Here is a 15,368-nt window from a genome sequence, read left to right on the forward strand (position 1 = left end):
CGTCTTAGACCCTTGCTTCCGCGCCCGAGCTCACAATAGTGTGGGTCTTAGCGGCAGAGGAGAAGGGAAGGATGTAGTTCCCGTTAACCAACTGACCAAGGGCTTTGGACTTAGCTGAACCAGACCGGGCCCCACTCAGAACACAGTGGGCTGTACTGTAAAGATAAGGCACTCAGAAGTAGAGTCATTCTGGGGAAAAGATTAGGGTCACACACAAAAATTCAGCATCTGTGATTGGTCCAAGCATAAAGAGGACAGTTCCTAATGGAATAAGTGAAGGGCTGCATAATGAAATCCAGGAGAACCTCTCTGGAAACCCCACCCCATCAGGACCCTGTGTCTGGTCCCAGATCAACTCCAGGCAAACCAATTTGCAAAGCACATTGAGCAGCTCTCAGACTGCTAGACTCTCTAGGTTAAGTCAGGACAATGCTACCCTAGGAAGAAAAGTGAATAAGAATGAAGAAAACAATATTAGAAATACTGAACAAAGAAACTTAAATCCATGATATTGTTTTTGTAGTGGGCTTTGGGGGGGGGGCACAACCACTGTAAAATTGTTTGGGTTTTTTTTAGGATTTTTATTTATTTTTGAGAGAGAGAGAGAGAGAGACAGCGAGAGCTCGAGGTGGAGGGGGGAGGGGCAGAGGGAGAAGAAGACTCCCCGCTGAGCTGGGAGCCTGTTGTGGGATGCAGGACTCAACCCCAGGACCCTGGGATCCCCACCGGAGCCAAAGGCAGGTGCTTAATCAACCAAGCCACTTTGGTGCCCAGCACTATTGTTTGTTTTGTCTGCTCTTTAAGATGTTGAAAGTTTTTAAGAAAACCTGATTTATGAAGAGTTTAATTAATTCCATTTGCAGTCAATGTTTAAATATTTGGGGAAATACAATTTGCCAAATTCATAAGTTTTTGATTTATTGGTTATATAAGTGGTATGAGAATATTTAGGGGAATGTTAATAATTGAATACAGATTAATAAATTGGACATCAACGTAGGAAAAATAATGAATATTCCCCTCCATGCCCAAAAATGCTTGAGATATTAAAGAATTTATCATCCTAAACTTACCATCTGTGATTTCTCCTGTCTTCAATTAATTCCCATCCTCTTGCCAAGGCCTCTGTGACCCCATTTGCTCATCTATATAATGGGATAATATTACTACCTACTTAGAGGGTAGCTTTGAGGATTAAGTGAGAAAATTGCTTCCATAGCACTTAGAACAATACCCAGGGCACAGCAGCTCAATAATGTTGGCTATCTTTATCTTCCCCCGGTACCACTTTGATCATACCTCCTCCTGCTCGAAACCCTGCAACTGCTCCCTAATGACCACAGACAAATGCAAGCTCCTTCCACTTATCAAGAACCTTCATGTCCTCACCTCTGTCTGCTTTCCAGCCTTGGCCCTCACTATTCCCCCTCACCCACCAGACAAAATTACTACCTCTTTGCTTCACTCTCATCCTCTATGATCATTTCTCCCATTTCTTCCTCCTCCTAAAATGCCTTGCCTCCTTCCTATGCCATTATGGCTACGTCAAACTCCTACTCATGCTTCAAAACCCATCTCAAATGCTCCATCCTCCAGGACACTCTTTGGTCATCTTCAACTCTCTTCCTCCTCGGAGCACTTGACTGGTAGTTCTTTCCTGGCAAGCATCACATTCTGTCATGCATCCCAGTCAGTTACTTCTGTGTCTGGTCCTCCCAGTAGGGCCATAAGCTCATTGAAGGTGAGATTGATTTGTAATACAGATCTTGGGGAACACATGGCTGCCCGACCCAGGTCCTGGTGCATAATAGGTGCTCTGTGAACAGATGTTAGATTCCTCTAGCTCAGGGTGATTGTGTCAGAAGCAGCAGGGACCTTCAGACTCCTCAGGCCAGTGTCCCCACATAGACCATAGAGGCACGGGAAACAGAAGGAGCCAGCCGTCTGTGGGTGCCAGGGCCCCCAGGGCAGATGGGAAAATGGCAGAGCCATGTTCCAGGAGCATGCAGAGCCATCTCTGCTCAGCTCATCAGCATTCCCCCAGACATTCACCCCTCAGTCAGTCAACCCTTCTTTCTGGACTCTGGTGTGCCAGGCCCCGCATGAGGTGTGACAGACACCAGTGCTGGTACCACTTCCCGAAGAGGTATGCCCGCGTGCCTGCTGCTGCCGTGTGTATGCGTATGTGTGCCCACACGTGCGCCCCACGTGCCCGGGTTGCCTTCTCCCGACAAGCTGAGCAGTCTGTAAGCCCAGGCTGAGAGGGCTGCCTTTTACCCTGTTTCCAAACAACTCCCTTTTCTGCGCCAGAGCCCTGCTTCTCCCTTCTGTTGGCCCCCTCGCCTCCTCCTCCCTCTGTTGGGGCTGCCGCTGATGATGAAATTTGGCTTGCAACACCCTCTTCCTCCCCTTCCTGCAGGCCCCGGAGAGGATTAAGCCGCTGGAGTCTGAAATCGGAAAGATCCCAGCCTCGGCTCCCCAGCACCTCCCCATGCCCCCTCCTCCTCCCCGCCCATGCAAAACCAGAAAATTAATCTCCCCTTCTGCCTGTGATATGGCGGGCTGCATTACAAGCTGGGCGTCGAGATAAAGCGGGGAGCCGCGGGATGGCGGCCCAGCGCAGGGGCCCCGGGTGGGGCCGGCCTGGGAGATAAGGGCCTCCCAGCGCCATGAATTATTCACCGGCACTGCCTCCTCCGGCTCAAAGGCTGCCCTGAGCGCTGAGATTGCGCCTTCCAGAGGGGCCTGGGTGAGGTGGGAGGAGGGTCCAGGGGAAGACAAGGGCTGCAGGAGGGTCCTTCCGGGTTGGGGGTGGGGGGGGGCAGGGGCGGGGAGGACTGTGCTCAGTTGAAGGACAGTTGAGAGACAGAAGCGCCCCACGGGGCCAACTGATGCAGAGGATGGAGGATGTCCCCAAGCCCAAGGGGCCCTCAGACCCAGCTATGGCCCCCAGGGATGCTCCTCATTTATGCAACTCACTAAACACTTCTGAACAGATATAAGTGCCGGGCCAGGGCCAAGTCTGGCATCCTGGAGCTGCAGATGCCATCCCTCCTGCCCTCAGGGTACCCAGGATCCAGGGCGCCTACTGAGTGTGGGTGGAGCACAGTCATCCCCCTCCCCTTCCACCTGCCTTGTCTACAGCCCTTGTCCCCTTCCCCTCTGTGGGGTCTAGACAGCCACTACCCACTCTAGTAAAGCATTTCACCTTGGTGGGGGTGGTACAAGGGGATGACACAGGACAGACCTGCTCTCAGGGCAGCGGGAGCTCAGGAAACAGACGGAGGCAGCTGGTGCAGCAGGGGAATGGGAGGTCTGTGCTAGGGTGAGGGATTAACCGGGAAAGTTTCCTGGAAGAGGAAAAGACCCAGGTACTCTGCAGGTCTTTTGTTTCTCCTTTGTTCACTCTTCAAAGACCCAAAATTTTAAAGCAGGGAAGGGACCTTAGCGGTCTCTTCCCTATCTGGCAGTCTCTGTTACCACCTTCTCCTCACCCTTTCTCTCCGCCTCAATCTCTCTTCCCTCCCGCTCCTCCCCCACCCCGTCTGCCCTTTTAATCTCTGCCGTGGCCCCAATTTTTCCATCTCTCTCTTGTACTGCCTTCCTCTGTCTCTTCATCTCTCTGTTTTCTCTTTAATCATCCCTTTCTTCTGAAGCTGCAACTCCCCAAGTGTTATGATGACATACAAATGTATGATGGAAGAAAGGTGCCCATCTGCTGGCCCCCTTCCCCGAGAGTGAGGGAGAAAAAAGAAAGGTCTGGGAAGGTCCTGGATGTGCACAAGAACTGCCAAGACCCTGAGAATATCAGCAGAAGGAGTTTGGGGAGAGAGCCCCCCCCCCCCCCGCCAGAAGCAGTGACACAGGAAAGAGATAGAACCTCCCCACCCCGAGAGCCAGGAGTGAGAGGTGCTGGGAGAAGGTAAGGACCAGAAGGGACCCTTCAAATTACAAAAGTGGGGACCCAGACTGGCAGGGGACCTTGAACCCCCTGATGCCTGGAGCCCCGCAGCACTCCGAATGAGTGAACAAGCCACATTCTCTGAGACCCACATTCAAGTTGGAGAGGGAGGAGTGAGGACGGGAGAAGGAGAAGGGGTGGAGAATGAAGTGGGGCCAGAGTAAGAGGAGGACATGGGGAGAAGGGTGAGCCCTGAAGGATGGAAGAGGCAATGACTTGGGTGGGAAAGGGAAAGGGAAAGAGAAAGGGAAAGGGACGACAAGCTAAATGAGGGAGGAGAGATCAGAGATAGGAGCAGGGAAGAAGAAAGGAAGACAGCACGGGGTTGAGGGGAAAGGGCGAGGGTAGCAGAGAAATGAGCGAGGAGGGTAAGAGAAGCATCCAGACCAGAAAAGAGAAAGCAGAGGGGGAAAGAGAAGGATGGGGGGGGCAACATGGAACCCAGAGGGGTGAGGGAGGGGTGTGTTGATGGGTCCCATCAGCCTCAGGTCCACAGCCCCTTCCCACCCGCCTGCTAATTAACTCCTTAATTGTCTCTGCATTTGCTGAGCCGGCAGATGAAGTGGATGCAGACAGATTGGGACTTGTGTGATTTCACGCATGGGGGAGCAGAGAAGAGCTGCCTGGGAGTCCCAGGGGGCTTTGCCCCCCTCTTTGCCTTCCTCCCTTCCCCCTCGTCTCTGAGAGGCTGGAGGGTGCTTCTGTACCTAGAGCAGATGGGGCCATCTGCAAAAGAAGTGTCCATGGGGAATTTGCCCCCATCAGCCTCTCAGGGATGAAAATAATACTTGCTACTATTGACGGAACACCTCCTGTTTACTAGGCACACATTATTTCACCATTGTGAGCTTTAGCCAGATTTTATGGCTTGTTGAAACAGTGAGGCTCAGACAGGTTAAGTAACTTGTCCATAATCACACAGCTGTGGTGTCACAGAGGTGAGATTTGAATCCCAGGTCGGCAGAATGACAAAGCTCTGGTGGCAGGGGTAGAGGGGTTGGGGGAGTGGGGAGAAAGGGCACTGAGGTCTAGGGACTACAGGAGCCAGAGAGGAGGGAAGTGTGGGCAAGGGATTGGGAGGAGGCTGAAGGAGCTAGGATCCATCACATCCTGCATAAGAGGTAGGTGGGTCCAGAGAGGAGAAGGGAACAGTGCGACACTAATCGCAGTCCTTGGATCCCTCAAGTGTCATCTTGCTGAAGCCAACTTCCCCTTTTCCTCATCACTGCAGCCCAAACCCCTGTCAGTATGACTTGCCCCTCTGCCACTCTATGCTGGCCCATCCCTCACTTTTACTCCTGACCTTGGAGCTAGAGTCACTTGTCAACACATTCACCTCTCCCTTGACACTGGGAAATTTTGAAGACAGTGACTATGCCACTCCTCCCAATGTCCCCAGGGCCAATGCTGGGATTTCACACAGTGTAGGTTTGCTGAAATGTACAGGGCAGGGATGGGGGGGTGGGGATCTCTGTGGGAATCCATCTCGCCCCAAATGAAAAGGAAACAATAACGTGATGTACTTATGTTGTGCATAAGAAAGAACTTCCAGGGGTGCCTGGGTGGCTCAGTGGGTTAGGCTGCTGCCTTAGGCTCCGGTCATGATCTCAGGGTCCTGGGGTCGAGCCCCACATCGGGTTCTCTGCTCAGCAGGGAGCCTGCTTCCCTCTCTCTCTCTCTCTGCCTGCCTCTCTGTCTACTTGTGATCTCTCTCTGTCAAATAAATAAATAAAATCTTTTAAAAAAAAAAAAAAAAGAAAGAAAGAAAGAAAGAACTTCCAGGGTGCCTGGCTGGCTAAGCTGGCTAAGCGGCTGCCTTGGGCTCAGGTCATGATCTCAGGATCCTAGGATGGAGCTCAGCCTTTGCAGCTCCCTGGGCTGGGAGATGAGCTCCCTGCTCAGCAGGGAGTCTACTTCTCCCTCTGCCCTTCTCCCACCCCCACTTGTGTGTGCTCTCTCTCCCTCTCTCTCTCTCTCTTTTTTAAGATTTTTAAAAATTTATTTCAGAGAGAGAGTGTGTGTGGGAGGGTTGGGGGGCACAGGGAGGGGAAGAAGCAGGCTCAGCACAGTGCACAGGACTGAGGGCTGGAGCCTCGGACCCTGGGATCATGACCTGAGCTGAAGCCAGACACCCAACTGACTGAACCACCCAGGTTCCTGCTCTTTCAAATAAATAAAATATTTAAAAACAAAAAAGAAAGAAAGACTTCTAAGTCTGGGTCTGTCATACAAGGAACCATACTGAAGCCTTGATTTAGACCTGTGGATTCTCAGGATCAAGGTTTCTCAAGACCAGCTGCTATATAGTAGAGGTCTTGAAAAGTTGGGAAATCTGAGTCCCACATTCAGAGATTCTGATTTAATTGGACTAAGTGGAGCCAAAGCACCACTTTAAAATCTTCCTAGGTGATTCAGATGTGCAGCCTGGGTTGAGAACCACTCTCAGATTCTGCCCTCATTTGGCAGCTCTGGTGCTTTTGTGGCTGGATCTAAACACTCATACTACTAATAATAGTTACTTATTGGAGATTTACTAGGTACAAGCTAAAGTGCAAGCACTTTTTATGCATTAGCTTATATAATCCTCAGAAATTCCTGTGAAATAAATCTTATCCCCATCTTACAGATGAGGAAACTGAGCTCAGAGAGGTCAAGAGACCTGCCCATCCTAATAAATGGCAGGGCCCATTCTGGAAGCTGAGATTACCTGATTCACAACTTTTATCTTCCCTCAGACTCTTGAGGCTGCTTGTTGGCCTCGATTAGTCCTTGTCTGCCTCCACCTCACCTCATCACCTTCCTTCCACCCCCGCTGCTCCCTCAATAACATCCCAGGTGACTGAAGCAATTTGCAGCCATTTGAGGAAGCTCCATGTGTCACTCAACCTGCGAGGGTGGGGACTTACGGGAATTGCAGATGCTCCAAGATGGTCCTCCCCTCCCCTGAGACACTTGGAATTCAAGAATCCAGCCCCAACCCCCCCACCCCACCCCGTGTCCCTGTTCCCGGCCAAATTCCCACTCTCAAATGCCCCCGTGGGTTGATTCTAAGTATCTGGAATAGCGCTGCCACCCAGTGGCTGCCCAGGGATATGGCAGCCCTCCGGTACTGTCTGGTGCTGCTGGACAGCTCCCCAACTCAAGACCAGAACCCAAGATCCTCCCTTCCCCTCCGCAGCACCATGAGCAGGCCCCTAGTAAATGGATCCCGCTCTCCCTCCTGGGGTCTAAGCCCCCACTCCCTCTAGGGATCTCCAGCTCCCTTCTCTCGTTTCTCACGTACCCCTTGCCCCCAACACCTTACAACTTCTCATCCAACTTCTTTCCATTGTGCCAGACTCTTCTCATTACAGGTTCTTTCTTCTCACTTAAAGCCCTGGGAACACACCTCTCACCTTCCTTCTGCCAGAGCTGTGCCAACCTGCAAGTGGATTGGAGGAGATGCTAGAGATAGAATTCTGGTCCCCCCACACCCCCCTCCTCATCACCTGACACCATCAGACCTCAACAGTCTCCGTGCTAAGAGCCCCTAATGAGCATCAGCAAATTAACAACTTCCCTTTGATTGCTCCTTCTCTGTTAATTGGATAGGGATGGCCCCCCAAGGCCTCTCAGTGAGGAGAAGGGAGGGAGAAAGAGGAGGAGAGAAGTGAGAGCTATAGGAGCAGCCCCCAGACCTCGGCTTAGTGCCCCAGAATTCTGCTCCATTCCTGAGTACAGCTCCTCCTTCCATCCCTTCCTCATCCTATCCATCCCCACCCCTCTAACCCTCCACCTTCCCACCTCATCCCACCGCCTTCCCTTTCCTTGCTTCTTGACTTCTGTCCAAATTCCCTTGATCTCTGACTATCTCTTCGTCCTTCTCTATGGAGAAGGTTTAGAGGTTTAGCGGTGAGGGGCTGCAAACATTCCACCCCATAAAGGCAAGCACAAGGCTACAAAGATGGGATTTGGACAGCCAAGCTGTATGTTTGTTTATGTATGTGCATGTGTGTACATGTCACACATAGATGGGAGCAGGGATAAGAAGAGGTGAATAAGTGTAAGCTCCTGAGTGCCTACCCTGTAGGCCAGGCCTCTGGGAAGTGTGGTGTCTGTGGGGTGTGTGTGTGTGACTGAGTGGCGTTGTGTGACTCTGGTCTTATGTGTGTCTGTGTCTCCACACGAGCAAGTGCTTGAATCAGTCAAGTGTGACTCGGAGCTTGCGTGTATGTGTGTGTGTGTGTGTGTGTGTGTGTGCGTGTGCACGCGCACGCGCGCGCACGCGTGGGCCACCAGAGGAAGCAGCAGCAAGAGGCAGGAGCATCGATCCGAAGGAGACAGCACGGGGAGGGGGACGCTGGGGGCAGACTCCCTCCCTCTCGCGCGCGGGGGCGCGCGCACGCGCGCGCACACACATAACACACATAGTCACACACACAAGCCATAGGGCCTCGCAGGCAGGGAGACAGCTCCGGGACCGGAGGGAGGCAGAGCCGCCGAGAGCGGGCGGGAGGAGGAGGCGAGGCAGCGCCGGGAGCCCTTGGTCCCGCTCCCGCGTCTGGGGCCCCCGCGCGCACACCGGCCCAGAGACACCCTCGCAGACACTCGTAGGCGCGCACGCGCACCCTCTCCCCTCCCCCTCCACCTTCCCTCCCGCCGCCTCCCGGCCGGACGATGGATCCCTGCAGATCCCGGGGCTGAGAGCACCGCGCACCGCGCCGAGCCCGGGCGGACCGAGCCGAGGCAGGCGAGCGAGCGAGCGCGCGCAGGCGAGCGGACGGAGCCGAGCCGGGCCGGGCCGGGCGGGCCGCTCCCTGCAGGGCTCTGCGCGGCGTGCCGCGGCAGCCGCGGGCTCCCGCTCCGGGCCATGAGCCCCTCCGCGCCTCGGCGCTGAGCCCGCGTCCGGCCCCGCGCCCCAGGACCCGCCGCCGCTTGCCGGGTTCCCGAAGCCCCCTCAGGTGGGTCTCCGATACCCCCGCCTTTGGCTGCGGGACTCCCCGGCGCCCCGAAGCCGGGACTTTCCTCCCCTCTCGCTTTCCCCAGCTGCTGGGGCGGCTCGGTGGCTGGGGAGGGGGGCGGGGGCCGAGCAGGGGATCTGGCTGCGTCGGAAAGCTGGACTGGAGGGGGGTTGCGTCCGGGGCGGGGACAGCTAGCTGTCATAGGGAACCGCGCCCCCCCCATGCATCCACCTCGGGCTGCCCTCCACCCCCCAGCCCCCACCCCAAACATAGACACAGCCTGCGCGGTTAGGAGAACTGGAGACGCCCGCAGGTGAGGACTCGGGCTGGGCCCCTCCCCACCTCCCTAGGGGGATTTTAGCCCAGGTTTAGCTCACCCGGGTGAAAACCCAGTCCTGGGATCACCCTTGACCAGGAGCTCCGGACCCTGGGTTCTGTCCGGCTGGGGGAGTTATCCTCTCCAGGATGGGGTGGACATCCCTGTCCCAGAGTGACCCCACATCTGGAGGGAACTCCTGTGCTGCCCGTGGAAAAATATTGGGACTTCCCTCTCACTCTCGGATGACTACCTCTGGGGTCTCCCCTGGCCTGGGAAGCTTTCCTGGGAGAGCATTCTCCTGGCCTGAGCTGACCCCAGAGCCCCTACCTTTGAAGGAAGCCTTTTCTAGGAGCGTGTCCCTTGGGCAGCCACCTCTGGGCTCACACACGAGGGAAGTGTCCTGCCCCGGAGGCAGTGACCTCTGGCAATGGGGATTCCGATTGGATGCTTTTGCAGGGCCCCGGTGTGGACCCTTATCTCAGGATGGTAACAGACTACCCCCTCCTTCCCTAGGATCCCCTCGGTCAGGATGGAACTGAAGGCCGAGGAGGAGGAGGTGGGTGGCGTCCAGCCGGTGAGCATCCAGGCCTTCGCCAGCAGCTCCACGCTGCACGGCCTGGCCCACATCTTCTCCTACGAGCGGCTGTCTCTGAAGCGGGCACTGTGGGCCCTGTGCTTCCTGGGCTCCCTGGCTGTGCTGCTGTGTGTGTGCACCGAGCGAGTGCAGTACTACTTCCACTACCACCACGTCACCAAGCTTGATGAGGTGGCTGCCTCCCAGCTCACCTTCCCCGCTGTCACGCTGTGCAATCTCAACGAGTTCCGCTTTAGCCAAGTCTCCAAGAATGACCTGTACCACGCCGGGGAGCTGCTGGCCCTGCTCAACAACAGGTGGGCAGCTCCCACCCGGCCAGCCTCTTGCAGGGCCCCCCAGGGCGCATGCCTCCCAGCTCCTGGTGACCCCCATCAGGGTGCTTGCCTCTCAAAACCCACTCTCTAGAGCCCAGACCACCCTGTCTCCCCGCCCCCCCCCAAACCTGCCACTCACAGCAAAGGAATTGCGGGACTGAACAAAGCAGTTAAGGGCACCCGATCTCTGATCCCAGCATAGTCCCCAACAGCTCTGCCCCTGCCCAGCCTGAGCTGTGAGACATCAGCAGCCTCTCGGGAGACCTTTGCCACCCTCCCACTCACTGTGTCTTGCTCCTCATCTCATTTGAGGGATGGGGGCAGACCATCTTTAAAGAGTGGAGATTGAGTATATAAGACAGCTCCTGCCATGATCTCTCTGCCCATCCCTCCCTTACCCACGCAGCCACTGTCGATCGATTGTACTGTCTTCTCAGACCCCATGGGGCAGGTCCTCAGGACACACCCAGCCTTCTGTGCCTATGCCCAGGCCTGATCCCTGGGGCTGATGGCTGCCCTCCTCCCTGCCCAACCCCCATCACCTCCCCTGCTGAGGTTGGGTATGGGACCCGGAGGCCAGATGGAGGCAGAGACCTGAAAGTCATGCTGATCCATTCGCCGCTCACCCCTGGGCTCCAGGTATGAGATACCAGACACGCAGATGGCAGATGAGAAGCAGCTGGAAATCCTGCAGGACAAGGCCAATTTCCGCAGCTTCAAGCCCAAGCCCTTCAACATGCGGGAGTTCTACGACCGTGCAGGGCACGACATTCGAGACATGCTGCTCTCCTGCCACTTCCGGGGGGAGGTCTGCAGCGCTGAAGACTTCAAGGTGGTGAGTGAATCCCCTGGTGTGGAGCAGGAGTCAGTCCTGGAGGAGGAGGAGGTGGAGGAGGAGAGGATTAGGAGCCTGTGGGCCTTCCACCAAGCTTGCTGCTCTGGAAGAGGAAGCTGCATGTCCCCTGGGTTTGCTTCTGTCCAGAGGAGACTTGGTTCAGTACAGGGGTCCATTTGCTCTGTGTGAGGGTCTTAGCATCAGCCTCGTGTCCACGAGGACAGGAAAGCAAGCACTCAGTGCACAACACACAGAGGTGCACACAGGCACAGACACAGACACACGTGGAGCCTGGTGTGCTGCACGCCATCCCCCCCCACCCCCCGCCAGTTCTAGCTTCCCTTCTGGGCCACAGGTGTCAGAGCTGGACGTGGGGGTGGGGAAGCTACAGTCTTGTTACTTGAAATGAGGTCTGAGGACCAACATCTGGGAGATGAAAAGAATGCAGGGCTTAGCCACCCCACTTCCCAGACCTACTGATTCAGGACTGGCATTTTAACGGGTGATTTGAATTTAAGTTGGAGAAGCACTGTGACACATGGGAAGTAAGGGAAGCTTTCTCTTACATAGCTAGACAGGTAATTCTCTCTGGGCCACCCCTGCCACACACACACATGCATACTGTCTGATTGGGTTCCGCCCTGGTCAGCGAGAGCCAGGGTCTAAGGAATTGAGAGATTATCTGGGGTACATAGTCATGACCAAACTGGAGGGTCCCTTTGCTTCTTTTTTTTCCCCCCATCATCTCTTTACTTCTTAAAATGGAGATGCCCCAGGGGCACCTGAGTGGCTCAGTCGGTTAAGCAGCTGCCTTGGGCTCAGGTCATGATCCCCAGGGTCTTGGGATTGAGCCCAGCAGCATCTTGTCAAGGGAACCTGCTTCTCTCTCCCTCTGCCTGCTGCTCCCCCTGCTTGTGAGTGCGTGCTCTCTATCTCTGTCAAATAAATAAATAAAATATATATTTTTTTCAATGGAGCTACCCCGCAGACCCACCCACCACTGCCCCCAAGATGGGGCTGCCTCGAAGCCAGCATCTTGGAGAGGGTTAGGGAAATGGACTGGGATCTCGTGTGCCAGGTGATCCTGGGCAAGTCACACAGGTTCCTGAGAGCTTACAACCAGACAGAGGCTGGAGAGGGACAGAGGACCCGAAGCCAGATGTGAAAAATAACACCAGATGAGAGAATGATGCTCTTAACTCTTCAGAAGACTCTGTAGGCTCTCCTTCTCCTAGACTTTGTAGGCTCTCCTAGGCTGAATAAGTAGCTACGTGCTCTCTATTTTACAAATGCACACAAGGGGACACAGAGAGGTGGAATAAGTTGCCTGAGCCCAACTGGTCAGTGACAGGTTCTGGATGAGAACTTGTGTCTTGTAAAGTTCCAACCTAGTGTCCTCTTTTTATTACCTTCGCTGGCCCTGGAACCATCATGTCCACTTCCAAGTCTGCTCATTGCTCTTTGAAAACGCAGTCTCCCCCAGGACCCCCTCGCTATCCACGCCTGCCCCTAATTCTCTGCTCTCAGAGACTCCCTTTTCTCCCTGCCCATTTCCCCCCTGCTTGCTTGCTTCCTCCTGGTGTTACGCGAGGGTGAACTGCATCGGGGTTGTGTAGAAATGTTGGAGCCCGTGGTCATGCTTGTTTTTTCCTGCCGAGGTTACACAAGAATTCCCAATCTCTTTAAGGCCTGCTCTGCAGACCAGTCTCAGGGGCCTTTGTCAATCCTGCCAGACAAAGGTTACATGGCCACATTCCCTGCTGAGCCAAGCTGTCGGGGAGCAGAGGGTGATGCTCTTAACCACTTCCCTCTTTTCCTTTCTCAAAACAGGGAAGTCCTGGATTCTCCAGAGCCTGAGACCAAAGGGTTCCCAGGCTCACCAATGATGTACTCATGAGTAGTAGAAGTTAGGTGAGGGTGAAAGGCAGAGACTTCCCCTTCGGCAGCACAGCCAACACACAGCAGAAGGGAGCAGCGAGGAAGAGAAAACCCATTAGCTTGAACAGTTTGTAGTATTGGATAAAGGGCAGAGTACTTGGCTCAGACCGAGAAGATATAAAGTGGGGGTGCAGTAGTCCACAGAAAGTGTCCAGCTGAGGCTCCCTTTGTCCCTGCAGTCCAGAAAGATTCCAAGTGGTGATGCTAGGACATGTTCGGTTTATGAAAATGGAGATCCTGAAATGTGACTGGTCCATGTTATCTGAGGGGACAATTCTGAGTACTCAGATGGAGCTTTGACTGGTTTACAGAGTTCTGGAGCAATCTGAGTTCTTCTCCTTGCTTGAGGTTGGGGTGGGGGAGAGAGATGAGAGTAGCCTATAGGTGAACCCAGCCCGGGCATTTTGGGGTTCTGGATTGCCAGAGAAGATTAGGTTTTTTATGCTTCTCAGTCCATGTCAAAGACTTGACCCTGAATCTGGCTGCACCCGAGGTCTCAGCTCCTCCTTCTACCCTCTCATTGACCTCCCTACATACTGTCTCTGTGTCGGGAACTCTACCACTTCTGCCCCTAGGGATGTTCCTACACAGATGGGAGTTGGGTTGTGAGTCCATGTCTGACATGTCCCTGGGGGAAAAGAAGGGCTCTGGCCCCCTGCTCCAGCTCCCTGGCTCCAAGGGGGTGTGGACACCCCTTGCCTGATGCTCCACCTTCTCTCCCTTCTCCTTTGGTCTAATATTTAACATCTGCCTCTCCATCCTTGCCATTCTCTGCTAGGTTAAGAGGTGTGTATCTAGCCCCAGGACAGATGTGGCACTGACAGGAAACATTTGCCTATTGGGTCAGAGCTTAGGAGAGACCTCCTTGGCATCTTCTGCTGCTCTGAAACAGGTTCTAACTGGAAGTCCAAGCCCCGGCTCTCAGTTTTTGCAAAATATAATGTGCACAGGTACACGTGAAGTCCGCTGTGGGTTTCCAAGGGCCAAGCTCATCCAACTTGGGAGAGCCCTGCTCAGGGAGGACAGTTCAGGAGGCAGAGGAAGGGGCAGACTCTGGTCCCTCAGAGACCCCAGCTCCTCTGGCAGGGGGGTCTGCAGGGACGAGCGTTCCCCTCAGATGTACTTTCAGTCCAGCTCAACCACAGGGGACTGGTGGTCACATCGTGTTTGACCAGGTCCATCCCTCAGCTGTAGCTGGGGCCGCTTGGGAGAATGGGGATAAATATGGGGAACCTGGGCCAAATCTGGGAGAAACTGGTTTCAGACTGAAGAGGCAGAGAGTCAACCTCAGTAGCTCTCTGCTGAGCTACCAAAAAAAGAAGAAGAAAAAAAAAGCAACCACGGAACCCACTCTCAAGGACCCCTCTTCCCTGGCCACCTCTTTTCCTTCGAGGGGGGGATGTCGGGTTGCCAGGGTAACAGGGTCGGAGGCTCTGCTCTGCCACTCCACCTCAGGGGCAGTCAGACCAAGGCAGGGCAGGGGTTCCATGGAGGGGGACCAGGGGCGCAGCTGTGTGCCTGGGTCTGGGTGGGGGCCGGAGGGAGTGAGCACAGTCGCAGCTGGTGCCAGCCTCCAGCTGCACCTTATCTGTCCCTGGCAGTGGGAGCGCCTGTGTGGCTGGAATGCTGAAAAGCACCGAGGGGAGGGGGCTGGCAGATGGCTGCCCAGTCAGCCCCATGCCGTCCCCCTGCTCCAGCTGAGACCCAGAGCCATTGCCTGGGGGAGAGAGAGCAAGGAATTCATCTCTGGACCCTGGAAGAGAAGGAAGGAGAGAGTAGAAAATGGAAATCTTGGGGGTGGGTGTGCAGTGGCGCCAGTATTCTCTCTCAGGAGGGGGGTGGAATTGGGAGGACAAGAGATAGGGGACATGAATCCTTGCGGGGGCCCACAGGAGTGTCCCCCCAGGACCCTGGAGTGGAAGCACAAATTCCCCAGAGGAGAGATGGAGTGAGGGATGGCAGGCACAGAAATCTACTTAAGGTTCTGGAGGGGGACAGGACTCTTCTGCATCTACAGGGTTGAGAAACTGAGAGAAGCAGTGGGCATAGGTGGGTGATCCCGGGAGCTGGAGAAGGGAGGGAGAGGCCATCTTAAACAAGCTGAGCTAGGGATGGCAAGTCCCGGAGAGAGCCAGGACTAGCATGGGGGCTTCCTCATCCCCAACTTAACTCTGCCCCTTCGCTGATACCCCTCACACCCACAACACCCTAGCTTGTCTCGCCCACCTCCCGCTGCAGAGCGGCTAAGACCAGGAGTCCCTGGGGAGGGCCTGGCCTCACCACCTGGGTCTGTTCCCTCCAGCTAGCAGGCAGTGGAGGGGCTGCTGCAGGAAGAGGCTGCCCAGACTGCTAGAGAGAAGGAGGGTCCCAGGCCAGCCCGCTCAGGGGCAGAGTCCTGGCCGCCTTTGGGGGTGTGGAGGGGGGAGGAAGCAAGGGGAGCAACCACAGATGGCAGCAGGACAGGAG

At 55.1% G+C, this 15,368-nt stretch overlaps 1 protein-coding gene across 1 annotated transcript in view; it reads left to right on the forward strand.

Moving 5' to 3' along the window:
* LOC111157863 (acid sensing ion channel subunit 1) overlaps positions 1 to 15,368 on the forward strand; it is a 43,514-nt gene that overhangs the window by 11,039 nt on the left and 17,107 nt on the right. Inside the window, exons 3-4 of the mRNA XM_022519561.1 lie at positions 9,734 to 10,111; positions 10,769 to 10,964. Of these exons, the coding sequence (XP_022375269.1) occupies positions 9,750 to 10,111; positions 10,769 to 10,964 (558 nt within the window). The 5' untranslated portion in view covers positions 9,734 to 9,749. The remainder of the gene's footprint in view (positions 1 to 9,733; positions 10,112 to 10,768; positions 10,965 to 15,368) is intronic.

The sequence above is a fragment of the Enhydra lutris genome, unplaced genomic scaffold (assembly GCF_002288905.1).
Source record: "Enhydra lutris kenyoni isolate GAN:26980312 unplaced genomic scaffold, ASM228890v2 scaffoldscaffold56, whole genome shotgun sequence".
NCBI lineage: Eukaryota > Metazoa > Chordata > Mammalia > Carnivora > Mustelidae > Enhydra > Enhydra lutris.